This window comes from Phasianus colchicus, chromosome 2 (genome assembly GCF_987193195.1).
Source record: "Phasianus colchicus chromosome 2, bPhaCol1.hap1.1, whole genome shotgun sequence".
NCBI classification, from domain to species: Eukaryota; Metazoa; Chordata; class Aves; order Galliformes; family Phasianidae; genus Phasianus; species Phasianus colchicus.
In genome coordinates, this window is record NC_143437.1 from 107598751 (window position 1) to 107612546 (window position 13796).

The 13796-nt window shown below is 45.4% G+C and overlaps 2 protein-coding genes across 2 annotated transcripts; one reads left to right on the forward strand and one right to left on the reverse strand.

Moving 5' to 3' along the window:
- The first annotated feature begins 289 nt into the window (after positions 1–289).
- Positions 290–1811, forward strand: LOC116236316 (interleukin-17F-like). The gene is made up of 2 exons (XM_031604910.2): positions 290–478; positions 1299–1811. The coding sequence occupies exons 1-2, from the start codon at positions 384–386 to the stop codon at positions 1534–1536; spliced, it is 333 nt and encodes a 110-aa protein (XP_031460770.2). The 5' UTR covers positions 290–383; the 3' UTR covers positions 1537–1811.
- A 6613-nt stretch (positions 1812–8424) lies between these two features.
- LOC116236323 (interleukin-17A-like) lies at positions 8425–9933 on the reverse strand. The gene is made up of 3 exons (XM_031604919.1): positions 9907–9933; positions 9115–9359; positions 8425–8662 (listed from the first exon to the last, which is right to left on the reverse strand). Exons 1-3 carry the CDS (start codon positions 9931–9933, stop codon positions 8425–8427), a joined length of 510 nt encoding a protein of 169 aa, XP_031460779.1.
- Positions 9934–13796: the final 3863 nt, after the last annotated feature.

A 13796-nucleotide genomic window follows, 5' to 3' on the forward strand; every position in this document is an offset into this window, starting at 1 on the left:
GAAATCAGAATTTAGCATCCGTTATGCTGAGCACTGTTCAAATCTTACTCTGCTTTTTCCTGCTGATGCACCTCACCCAAACACAAGCGTGAAGATCTGCTGCCCAGTGCTGATTCCCAGCAACGAAGGAATGCAGGATGCTAGTTCCTTGCTCCATCGATGGATGGTCCAGCCACGGTTCCTTGTGCTCTCTCGTGGCTGAACAGAGACAATGACACCTTTCCCTCTCCCAGTTCAGGTCTCTGCTTTTGGTGCTGGTTTTAGCACTCGCTGTAAGGAGCTCGCCCCACGGGAAGGTCGTTCATCCTCGACCCAGGAGAGTTGGTGGCTCTGGGAAGCTTAGTGAAGACTGCCTGAACCAAAAGGATCCCACCTTCCCCACGATGGTGAAAGTTGACATTCGCATCGGCAGCTCTGATCCTGCCTTTAGGATGATCCATGACATCAGGAACCGGTCTCTCGCTCCTTGGAATTACAGGTAACTCTATGTAACTCTATAGGTGTTATTTGAAACATAATGGCCGTGATGCACACTTGTCTTTTGGGCTGAAAAAATGCCTCATTCTCAGCATATGCCCGGAGTCTTGTGAATATTGAAAGCTCCTCTTGACGCACACGTTCATTTTGGTGTTGGGTGAATAAACTGCAGTGCAAAGGGATGTCGCTGAATGATTTCTAACCAACATGTCAGTCAATAGTACCTTTGGAGAAAGAAGAATGTCGGTGCATTGTAGTTTTACATTTTCCTAACTGAAACAAATTTTTGAATGCTGGAATTAAAACAAGCAAACACGAATGGTCCATTTGCTGTCAGTTCATTATTTCAACCAGCCATTCATCAATTCCATTCACCTACTGATAAACAATACGGCAGCGTTAGCTTCCCAGAATTGTTTCCAATTGTAGGAAATCATTTAAAGAAATGTTAAGGATTTGGAAGTTCTTTGGCTTTGTGTCACAGTGGGTAAATGGTGTGGCGCTTTAGGTTGGATGTAAGGGGGAAGTTGTTTGCTATGAGAGTGGTGAGGTGCTGGAACAGCTGCCCAGAGAGGCTGTGGATGCCCCGTCCATCCCTGGAGGTGTTCAAGGCCAGGTGGGATGGGGTCCTGGGCAGCCTGGGCTGCTCTGAAATGTGGAGGTTGGTGGCCCTGCGTGTGGCAGGGGGTTGGAGCTTCATGATCCTTGAGGTCCCTTCCAACCCTGGCCATTCTGTGATTCTGGAGGCAAAAAAAAGAAGATCCAACCAAGACACAAGAACATAGCAAACATATCCAACCCTTTTGTGTCCCTCTCCCCAGGCTCGATGAGGACCCCAACCGCTTCCCCCAGGTGATAGCTGATGCTGAGTGCCGCCTTCTGGGCTGCTTGAACTCACTGGGGCAAGAGGACCGCAGCCTCAACTCTGTCCCCATCACACAGGAGATCCTCGTCCTCCGGAGAGAGCAGGGGGGCTGCCAGCCCACCTACCGCCTGGAGAAGAAGCTGATCACTGTGGGCTGCACGTGTGCTGCTCCAGTCATCCAGCACCAGTCCTAGGAGGAATCAGCAGCCGGTGCAACGTGGGGAGGAAGAACTGTCTCCTATGAACACCTCTTAGGAGAAATCCCAGTCATCAAGTGGGACTTTTCTGAATGTGGGCAAATTAACTCCCAAGATACCGATTCTTGCTGTAGTTCATCTATAGAGCTCAGCATGGGTACCTACTGGTGGAGGGGAGGAAGGGAAATATTCGTATTTCTATTTATATCTTCTATTTATGACTGTATTTATGAGTCAAAATATCCAAAAACTCGCGAATGTTTATCTGTATTTATTCAATAATTTATCAGCATAATAAAACTTGTGTTTTATTTAAAAGAATGTTTTGTGGTAGCTCAAAACGAAAGCAGAAACAGGGTAGAATGGGTTTGTATTCCAGTGGCACTGCGAGATTTCAGCAAAGCTAATGAGAACTTGCATTCTAATCAGAGGAAAGGATGAGGAGAAGGGTTGAAAGCAGAGAAGTGTGGTTACGCAGGCAGTGCTGGAGGAGCTGGAAATGGAACTGATGGGATGGTGGGAAGAACGGTACGTAACACTGCCTTGCAGAATGGCAGCCGAAATTTGGGTTGGGGTCTAGCCTGGTTCACACGAGCTCAGAAAGTCTGTCCTATCGTCTTCCAAACAAGATATCATCCTTAAGAATTCCCTTCAGCTCCACCAGCTAGATGGTGGCTGAGCAGAAATTCAGGGCAATGTGCAGAGATGGATTCATCTCACTGCTCGTTATCCAACCTGGCCTTGAAGCTGTGGGTGGGGAACCCTCCATATTAAGAGGATAAGCAAGAAACACCTCCAGGGCTCTTTGCTGTTAAGCATTTTTTTTCTTCCCCTGAGCAGCTCGTGTCATGATTAGGTCCAACCATATCCTTTCACGCTTGACTTTCAAGCAGCATACACTCCCTGGGAACCTACTTAAGCCAGTTAAACAATCCATGGGCAGCATGATGGAGAAACCATCTCATTCAATTACAAGCACTTGTACTCATTTGTGGCAGCAGCTGTTTCATTATGACCACCAAGCCCTTCATGTGGTGCAGAGCATCCCACAGAGGCGTTCTCTGTATGCACTTGCTCAACTCCAGCACTGCTCTTCCAGTAACCGCTGACCAGGAAATCACAATCTGACACCCAGCTCTTGCTGGTGACCTATTTCTCTCCCTCTCAATAGGCCTAACCTGTGGGATTGTCCTCGTTTCTTTTGTGGAGAGAAAACGAGCCTGATGCTCTTTCTCTACTCGTAATTGTGTTGGCATTGGGTTCGTGGCAGCTGAATGGGTGAACTCTCCTGTGCCAACCACTCTACCCTAAGATTTGTTCTAGCAGGAGGAGTGGCGAAGCAGCTAATTAAGGAAATTCAAAAGCAATTAACTAAAGAATTAAGGAAGTTAATTATGGACCTCACGCATCGGTCACAGAATCACAAAAAGGCCAGGGTTGGAGGTTTAGGTCATGAGGGTTGGTTGGTTTAGGTCATGAGGCTTTGGCTCCAGCTGTCATTAACTACAAACCACACATCTCTCAGTAAGGCATGCACTTGTTTGTGGGGATTGTTTCTAAATCAATCCATCAGCAAAGCTTATTTCCTTCTGATGGCATCGTTCTTAGAGAGTTGTTTTGCAGCTGCTGGCTTTTAAGGTGAGGTCGGTTGGCTCTGATTCCCAGCAATCTAAGAACATGGCAAACGAGATCACGCTTCCTGTAAGCAGCACAGTCATATCACCCCCAAGAGTAGAAACACTTTGAAGCTGAGGACCAGATTTTGCTAAAGGCTCTACCTATTTTTCTCTCCTGGCAGCAATGCACTCCTTTAGTCGGTGCACCCATCTCAGTGCTGGGTCAGTCATCGTCTCTGCTCCCAGCACAGCTGCAGATCTGGCTCTGAAATAAAGCTTAGGGCAGCCTTTAGGGATGTGGTTGTTGTGGCAGGAGGATGAGCAGCTCCTCAGTGTCTCCTCATATCTCGCTGGGCTAAGCAACCCATGCTAACAGGTTGGTGTCTGAGCTTTTCCTTTCTGCTCTTCTGCTCACCTCTCCCTATCTTTTGCTTGCCCTTTTGCTATCCTTTGCTTGCCCTTGGCTCTGCCCAGCTGAGAGCTCGATCTGGGGAGCAGCTTTCATGAGATGGTGAAGGAAGCATAAAGAACCCTGTATTCGCAGAGATGTGGAGGCACAGCAGGGATGTAAGCCCAGGCAAAAGCCTCTTCCCAAATCTGTGCTGCGAGGTATTTTGCTGCTGGTGTGACCCAGGCTTCTCTGGGCCATTAACAGCAGACAGAGGTTCTTGGTCTTGCAGCCCTTTTGAAAACCTCCAAGTTTACCTGTTGCTCAAAACTACTTTTAAAAGTCAACCAAAATTAAGTACATAAAAAATACAGATGTTGCAGCCTTAAGGGTTCAGGGGACAAACGGGGAGCTGTGCAAGCTGTGTGCTTAGTGAACCAGAGGAGCAATAACTTGAAAATCCAGGAACAGTCATGTCTTGCTGGGAGTTAGAGCTAACAGGCAAAGTTCTGAGGGGATGAACGCTTTGCTGATCAGTCCTTTGGGCATCTAGAGCTTGGTGCCAACACAGTGAATAGAGATGAGGAGGTGACTTTCCACACCAGCTGTGGGTCCTGGCCATACTGCAAGGTGACCTGAGTGATCCAGAACAGAAATTGCTCCATGTCACCAACACAGGATAAAATGTGAGACTTCAATCTCCCCTCCTCGTCCCTTAACCTTCTTCCTCTTACATTTTTCCTCTCTGATATTATTTTTAAACGTATGCTTTAGAAGACTTTGGGTGAGTGGGCCAAGATGATATCTTCTACAGCACCGTTCCATTTCTGCTTTTTGTGATTATTTTTTTGCCCCTTTCTTAATTTTCCTAGCAAGAAATCTAGCCTAGCCTTTCTTCTTTTCTTTTTTGTAACTTCATAATATTAATAATACACTCGATGCTCTTTGGGGCCATGCACCAAGCAGGTTCTACTCAGCTGTGTCTGGACGTAGCTTTCCAGAAGTGAGTTCTGATGATTTTACTATCACGTACAAAGAGTTATGTTTCCGTTTTATTTCCATCCTTACTAAGCACAATTTGTTTGTATCAAGGTCAAGATTTCTCTTTCCAGTAAACGAGCAGAGGTGGTTTATCTTCTCTCTGAGTTGCTGCTATTATTTTTTCAGTTTTCCTTTTCTTTCAGGCTTCTGAAATCCACGCTATACTCACTTATCTTGGCCCCCTTCTCATAGTAAGGTTTGCCAGAGCGTTGAATCTTTCATCTTTCACGGGCATCTGGCATCTTTGTGTCTTGATTTGATAACGATGCACTGATGAGCATGGATATCTGATCATTTGCCACACAGCTCACTCAATCACACGAGTTATAGAATAGTCTGGGTTGGAAGGGACCTCAGTGATCATCTAGTTCCAACCCCCTGCCATGGGCAGGGTTGGCACTCACTGAACCAGGCTGTGGAAGGCCCCATCCAGCCTGGTCTTGAACACCTCCAGGGATGGGGCACCCACAGCTCTCTGGGCAGCAGTATCAGGGCCTCACTGCCCTTCTAGAGAAAGATTTCCCCCTGATGTGCACAGAGAAACTAAGGGATTGATGAGATGACCTTGTGACAAGATGCCTTTGTTTGGAATTGCTCTTCACCTTACCCAGTGGATTTAGTAATACAGAGAAAGATGCCTTAGGTGATGATGCCAGAAATTTCTAAGGGAACTCACAATAGGATTGCAAACAGTCTTCCACCCAAATGAATCCAAGTAATGACCCCAAGGGATGGAACACATCCCTTACAAGGACAGGCTGAGAGAGCTGGGGCCGTGCAGCCTGGAGAAGAGAAGGCTCTGAGGGCACCTGATAGCAGCCTTTCAGCATCTAAAGGGGAGCTGCAGGAAAGAAGGGGACAGACTCCTCAGCAGGGCCTGTGGTGATAGGATGAGGGGAAATGGTTTCAAGTTCAAAGAAGACAGATTTAGGTTAGATATAAGGAAAAAATCCTTTACAGTGAGGGTGGTGAGGCACTGAAAAAGGATGCCCAGAGATGTGGTTGATGCCCCATCAATGGAGACTTTCAAGGCAAAGCTGGATCAGGCCCTGGCAACACATCCTAGCTGTGGTGTCCTGTTCATTGCAGGGCAGTTGGACTAGACGGCCTTTAAATGTCCCTTCCAACTCGAAGGATTCTATGATTATAGCCATAATATTAACTGCTTCTAATTGAGCAATATTAGTGATAGATGGACAGCTGGACTAGATGATCTTAGAGGTCTTTTCCAACCTTACGGTTCCATGATTCTATTCTGCAGAAGCACTTGCAACATCCATGCACGGTACAGAATTTGATACAGGTCAAGTAAATTAAGGTGGTTGTGCCTTAAGGAATGGATTTCATTGGGTTGATAAATGGGATAATGACAGGGGATAATGACACCACTGGAAGAGGGACTGGAGCATCTTTGCAGCAGAAAGTTGTACTCATTTTGGTACTTCATCTGTCTGACCTGGTTCTGACTTTTTCCACGTTGTCGCTCTCTCAGAATTGCTAATAAATCTGCATTAGTCATGTGCCAACCCTAGCTAATCTTCTTGCCTCTACCAGATGATAAAAGGTCCTTCATTTTGGCTGTGACAGACAATGAGCCAAAGCTCCTCCCCATAGCAAGTGGTAGGACATCGAGCAGTTATTTAACAGACACAGCACTCAGATTTATTTCAGTCTTCCTGGATTGAAATTTAACTTGATGAAAATCTCAGAGTTTTTCACCTCCCTGAGAGCAGCATAAAAACACTGGGGTCCTGGCAAAGAAGCTTGGCTTTGAAGGACAGGACACTGTCATGTTCCTTGCGGTTTGCTTGTTATTTTTTTTGCAGTCTGCTCTTGTGCTTGATATTCCTGGTACAGCCAGCTGGGTGAAGTTCAGGACCTGCAGCAGACTGTAAGGAGGAACTGATGGAGATGAGGTAGGAAACAAGCAAGTTAGGATCTTGCATACTGCTAAGTACCTTCAGATGGGCAATGTTGTATCAGGTTGTGTTTGACGGCAATAAAAGCTGTGAACAAAACTTCACTGTTTCTGCTGCATATAATATGATGACTTTGAAAGGGTGGATGGTAGCAGGACAAGGGGAAATGGTTTTAAGTTGGAAGAGGGAAGATTTAGGTTGGATGTCAGGTGGAAGTTCTGTACAAAGAGAGTGGTGAGGTGCTGGAGCAGCTGCCCAGAGAGGCTGTGGATGCCCCGTCCATCCCTGGAGGTGTTCAAGGCCAGGTTGGATGGGGCCCTGGGCAGCCTGGGTTGGTATTAAATGTGGAGGTTGGTGGCCCTGCATGTGGTTGGGGGCTGGAACTTGGTGGGTTGGTCCTTTCCAACCAATCCAAGCCATTCTGTGTGACTTATGGTTAACTAATGTTTCACGGGCCCAGTGAATATCTGCTAGGTAAAACAATGGTATGAAATCTCTGGCTGCACTGTCAGATTAGTTTGTATAAGTTGATGCACCTGATTTTTGCCAAGAGCTGATGAGTGAGGGCTTGAGCTCATTGAAAGGAATAACTTCCAGCAAAAGCTGGGCTGATAACATCTCCAATTAGCACAGCTGGATACAGAGAAGATGCTTTCACCCAAGAGGACCCCGCCTCCTTTGGGATCTGTTGGATGTGGCTCTGGGCAGCCTGGTCTGGTGGTTGGCGACCGTGCACATGGCGTCATTCTATGATTCCACGCTTCTATGATCCGCATTCCTGAGCAGGTTTTGAAGTTCTGCACTTCCTGTTGCGCTTGCTGGTGCCCAGCAAGGTCACATCTCCCCCCGTACGGCAGCAAAGCAAAGAGCCACGTCCAAGCAAACCACCCTTCCATTAAAAGGCGGAACATTTTCACCAAGCTCCTTCCAATGTACGTTCCTGCGGTGTGAGATTCCCACCGGCGCGAGCATCTTCGCAGCCGTAGAAGTAGAAGTGCTGTGTCAGTGTGCTCTATATCTGGAGGGCGGAGTGCAGGCAGAAAAAAGCACTGGGAGGACACGAGCGTGGAGGAAATTACAGCTGCGGTTAGCAGTGTGCATTTTCTCTGAGCAGCGTTTGATTACTTCACTGATCCATCTGACTCACTCACGCTCCGTTCCCTACCTACGCAGGAATAACCAAAGTTAAGCTTCATGGTATAAAATACGCACTCCATTTTGGGGGAGTAGGTTTCTTTTCTGCCAAGGAAGCATTTAGAGTGTTGAGTTGAACATTTCCTTGTCAACTCCTTTTCAATCGGATAATGAAGTGCGAACTGGGCAGTCACCCATGGTTTTATTTTTGCTGAAGTGTTGTTCAGTAAATTATTTCCCCCCCAGGTGCCTTTCTTTCTCTATTGGTAAAGCAATGCTAATGATACGAGTGCTAATTGTCCTGTGTTCTTCATGTTCTGCTGCAACAGAGTTAGGTTTTATCAACAGAATTTCAGTTTTCATATTGCACGAATCCCTTATATGGTCACAATAGAATGATTTCTTGCCGTATGAGAAGTTTCTTCAGAAAGAGAGGACACCAAAGAGTGGATCTGCTGTTTGATTTTTTTTTATTGCTTAGAGATAAATAAACATAGATAATTACAAAGTTGTTTACCAGCATAAATAGAATTAAATAAATAGGCTTTTCCAGTGTCGAGTAAAGACGTGTGAAGCGTTCCCACGTTCCCATCACTCTTCTCACAGAGCACGCGGAAGGGGCTGTATTCTGAATCCAGAGTTTTAAAGGGGAAAAGGATTTAAAAACAAAACAAGCACAAAACCGAGATCACTGCTAATCATTACGGTTCAGCCCCGCGGATTTTCGTCGCCGTTGGGCAAAGGCAGTTCTCCTGCAGCTCCCCGCTCTTGGTGCTGTGGGCTCCCTTTAGGCCTGGTGCTGGATCAGTGGGGTGACACACGTGCAGCCCACGGTGATCATTTTCTTCTCCAGGCGGTACGAGTGCTGGCAGCCCCTCGGCTCGCGGCGCAGGACGAGGATCTCCTGTTTGATGGGCACGGAGTTGACGCTGTGGTCCAGCTGCCCGGCTGAGTTGACGCACCTGGAATGGCGGCACTGGGCATCAGCAACCAAGCGGGGGAAGCGGTTGTGGTCCTCGTCGATCCTGTAAATAGGCATGGAGGGACAGCACAAGTGAAGTGTCAGTAAGTACTGCATGTTTTTGACTGCAATGGGCTTGGACCCAAAGAGCTCCAGCTCTTCCCCACAACAAACGCCCCTAGGGCTGGTGCTGGTGTTAGCAAAGCACCACTGGCTTCAGTGCAGTGTCAGACCTCTTAAGTGGCAAATGCATTTGAAGATAAATCTTGTCCCAGTATGTGCATTCATTAAATTGCGAGGATAATTTACTTTTTTTCTTCTATATCAGCCTATACCCTACTTTTGCTCTATCCCCCTTCATTCATCGATTAGCTTACAAAAAGGATTATATGGACAGTGGCTTTGGACATTGCCAAAATCTCTCAATATTGAAGTACTTGAACTAAAGATACAGGGATAGCCTCTGCACTACTCTTAACCCAGTGCATCTCTAGACCACGGGGACAGACACAGTACCTGTAATCCCATGGAGCCAGTGAGCGTTTGCTGATATCAAGAGTCACTTTGGTATCCTGGTTCATGTTGCTGATGCTTATGTTGACCCTCACAGTTTGAGGGAATTTTCCATCTTTTTGGGTTGGGCATCCAGCATCTGCTTTCTTGAAGAGGCTCTCCGGCTCAAGCCCTGGCCATATCACCTTCCCATGGGCAGAAATGCTGGCTGACAGCACGGCCAGAAACACCAACAGCAATGGTCTGAACTGGAGAGAAATGGGACATTTAGGACAGGGAAAGTATAGCTGCTATAGCATCACACAACTAATAATACTTCTGCGAGTCTGGGAAATTCATTCACACTCATCCTAGCTGACTGTAAAAGCTCATACTGTAGGTTGGGAAATTATGGAAAAATCTGTCATATATCACATTCATCTTTGCATGGATTAATTCTTACTGACACCAATGTACAGTCAGTTGCCATTTGGTGATATATAAGATCTTGGTTATACTTAATAATAAATCCAAAAATAAATATTTGAGGTATTAGAAGAGTATAGCAACAAAGAGAAATTACTCTAGGGTTGAGTTTTCAATTTATTCCTTGTCTTAGTTTATGTTGCAGTATATGGTGTGCTAACAAACCCATACAGTGTGTCCCAAGAGGCAGCAGCCTCTTGTTTCAGTTCTTTTCAATAATTCAGGGTTTAAACAGCTGTTTTAAAAATAGGTGCCCGGTTCCTGAGAGTCATCTATTAGAATACATCTTTGTCAAATTAGGGGAAAATAAAACACAAAGCAAGTTCTTACCAAAGGAGAACAAGGGATTGGAGACATCTTCCTTTTCTTGCTGCAGCTGATGCTTGTGCTGGGCTCTGTCGAACTGAAGGTGACTGTGTGCATCTGCTGCTGTCTTTTTAAAAGGGCTTTCCTGCTGTCCTAGTTAATGGGGAGTAGGTGTTTTTTCCCACTCTTACCAGTGGTTTCTTGTCTTAAATTGAAAAGTATGTGTGTATATTCCATTAACGCAGGTGGAAAACAGGATACAGGTCCCTCCCCTTCTTAGATGTGTAAGTGATGTCATTGCTTTCTTTATCTGTGTAGTGACAAAACTCCATGCTGATGTTAGAAAACCACTGAAAAATTGACATGCACACCTCAGCACATGTATGCAAAGTGTGAGGTTTAGAATTGGGACTGGAGTCGTTGGTTAGTCGAATGTAAATAAACGTGCTTCGTGGTCTCAACTTGGGGTGCTGTCGGTATCTCAGACACATCACTGTCACCGATGGCTTGGATCCACTTGTTGGTCACTCTGATGGCTCTTCATTTGGAATTGGGCAGGTGCTGGACAGCCAGTTTTTCAGTTTTTTTTTCCTCCCTCAAATTTCTAAGTCTGGATCACCTTATTTTTCATATGTAGAATCATATGATAGAAACATAGAATGGCTTGGGTTGGAAGGGACCTCAAGGATCATCAAGCTCCAGCCTCTGTCACTGGCAGGGCCACCAATCTCATGAGACACAACTCTAAGAGGTGTGGTGGATGTTGTTAAACCTTCAGTTCCTAAGTTAGGGAGAAGACAGAGAGATTCAAGAAAAAGCCCTGTGAAGGCTGTGAGATGAAAAATGGACTCTCCTATAGGCAGGAGAAGTGGAAAGAACTGCAGGCATCTGCTCCGTGGGGCACCATGGAGGATAGGTGATACCATACAACACTGGAAAATATTGGGAGCTGAACTGCTTCTCATCATGTAGCCCCAAGGCTGCCTGTATGACAGCTCTGAATTTTGGGTGACAGTGAGCTGTGACCCCGTGTGGTTCGTCAGCCCACACTGCTGTCCCTCCATCCTCATGAGACCAGCATACTGCAGCTGTGTCATACCCTACCATGGAAGTATTTAAACATACAATCCTTAAATCCATGTGTTTGAGTGGACAGGCTCTGTTGGACATGGTGATGATCAGGATCCCTTTCTCCTGTTGAGGAATTAGTATTTTCAGTAGGATACTGTAAAGGAGCTGCAGGCCTGGAGATTCAGAGATGCTTCAAGGCTGTCCTCACTTTGAATACCGTGGAAATTTCTAAAGGGAAGTCCTAGTACTCTGGTGCCAGAGAGATTCCCTACCAGAGCTTCATCACTATGCTATTATCACAACTGCCTCCGTTTTTGTTTCTTCTGAGGGGGAAGCCTTGACTGCTCATCAAAAGCAGTGGGCTTGACCTTCAAAGAGACCTTGCCTGCAGAAAGAGAAACTCTCCTCATCTGCTTTCCTGGGTTTAAACCAACAGCCTTTCAGCAAGTGTTTTGGTTTCTGGGATGTGTGAGTGGCAGTAGGGCAGGGTGTTCCTGTGGAATCATTACATGTCCTCTGCTAAGAGCTCAGAGCTTTGCAGTTGCTCCATTCAGCAGCAAAGTAGGGATGTGAACATTCTGGATAAAACATGTACTGGAGCAGGAAACAGAAACTTGAGGGTTTTTTCCAAGCAAATGCCCCAACCACTAGCCTACAGTCTTCCTCCTTGTTCTCCCTAGCAAATACATCATGACATAGCTAATACTATGCTCAGGGACATGATTTAGCAGAGGGTTGTTAGAGTAAGGGTAGCATGGTTAGGTTGTGGTTGGACTTGATGATCTTCAAGGTCTTTTCCAACCGGAGAGATTCTATGATTCTATGATTCTATCCTGGACAACTCAACGCCTCCCAAAGAAGAATGTTCCACCCAGCACACTGCAAACCCTGGCACACAGATATCTCAAACCTCTCAGACTGCAGTTTCCCAAGTAATGATGCTGATCCTAATGAAGTATGAGATATTAGAAGTCAGCTACCGCTGTGTTCTCTGATGAGGTTATTTAGAAGCTGAGAGTTAGTTGGAGTTGGAGAGAGTTGGAGAGTTAGTGATGGACGCACACAAGAATGCTGATGCTTGGATTTTTAAAGAAAGTGCTTATTTTTTAGAAACGAGGGGAGGAGTGTTGTATCTATTCTTCTCTTTAGCATTTCCCTCTTAGGAAATGACTTCTGGTCACTTCACTCTAACAGTAGGTTATAACCTGTTGTATGTGTACCCTAAAGTGTAGAAGATGTGCTGGTCTGACCTCTTCTCAGGTCTAATTTTGGTGATGTCTGCAGATGAAAACGTTACATAAAAAGTGTTCCTAATATTTAATCCCACGTCCAAATTTTGCTCACCTCGTGCCATCCAAGGGAGGATGTCAACAAAGGCAGAATCTAGCTTGCAGTTTCTGCAATAGCCATGACCTATATCAGCTTGTTTAGAAGATGCTGACGCTTGAAAATTTACACGTACAGTTCAGTTTCCCTCTTAGAGTTAGAGACGCACAGGTTAACAGAAAAGGTTCCCTCAGAAGGGATTTTCTCTAATGCCATTTACTGAAATATCCATTCAAAGTGGGTCAGTTAAATTTTCAATTTTAGAACCAAGAATGATTTCAAAAGCCTTTAAGGAAGCGGAAGGTCAGGTTAAACCAGCCTGACCCTGAATCCAGGCTCGTCTACTCTAAATGTGTCAGTGGTTTGGGTTACCTCACCACGTGAGAGGTGAACAGGCAGGCATTCAAATACTGCTAATGTAATGCAACACGGAAAGGGTGAAAAAAAAAACCCAAAACTTTCCATGGTTTGCTTGAGCCATGACCACACTCATCTACAGTTTTCGTAGACAAGATGAGAGGGTCTCAGGAAAAAAATGTGCATCTTGAAATGCTTACATCAGGTCTGAATTATACAAATTATACAAATGAAACTCCCGTATTTCTGACCCTAAGATTTTTACAAGCTTAAATAACTTTCCATTTCTTCCTGATCTGCATGGAAGAGAAAAATTGAATGCGTTTTTTTTTTTTTCCCCATGACATTAGAACTTCATGGGATATGCTTAATTCTGATGCTCAGCTCTCTTTTAACTACCAGCTTCATTTCTGTACGCAAAGGGACTGTATATATATATACATATGTATATTTTTTTTTCCAAAATATATGTATATTTTTTTTGTTTGATCTGTTGTTTTTACAATCATGCAACAGTGGTTTTTATAACCTACTTGTGTATTATTCCAGGTATTTGCCACAGAGGGCGCTGTGTTATTGCAGAGACTTCCTGTCAGTACTAAATTGCACAGGAAACAATTAGTGCCGTGTTCAGCAGACACCCCAGTTTCTTGGAGAGCTGAGAACAAGGATGCTCAAAAAGCTTACTGAAAGACTACCTCGAACCTTCTGAAATCAGAGCTAGTCCTTTGCTGGGCTCTGGTGGAAGTTTTCTCATGATTAAGTTGTTACTGAAGCACTTTACCCAGCTGAGATCCCTCAGGCACTCAAATCTGGTTATGTTGGTGTTCAGCACTTTCTCCCCTCAAAGTCAAAGTGTGAGTCGTAGGCGGAGCTCTGATGTCTTAATGTATTATGCTGTAAATTAAAGCAGAGAAGATAGATCTTTAAATTGGCTGGTTTGGATGAACAAGGATCTTCCAGAGCTTAGGTGGAAAAATAAAGAGTGTGGCTGTTGGAAGCAAGGTCAGGCGAGATGGGAAAGGTACAGGGATGCTGTTTGCCTTTGTAAGGGGAATATTTGGGACAGCTCTGCAGGGCAGTAAGCAAAGCCCTGAGATGCCAGAGCTCAGGGAGAGCTGGGGCATTGCTCCCAGCCATAGGGCTTGGGTCTGGGGGGT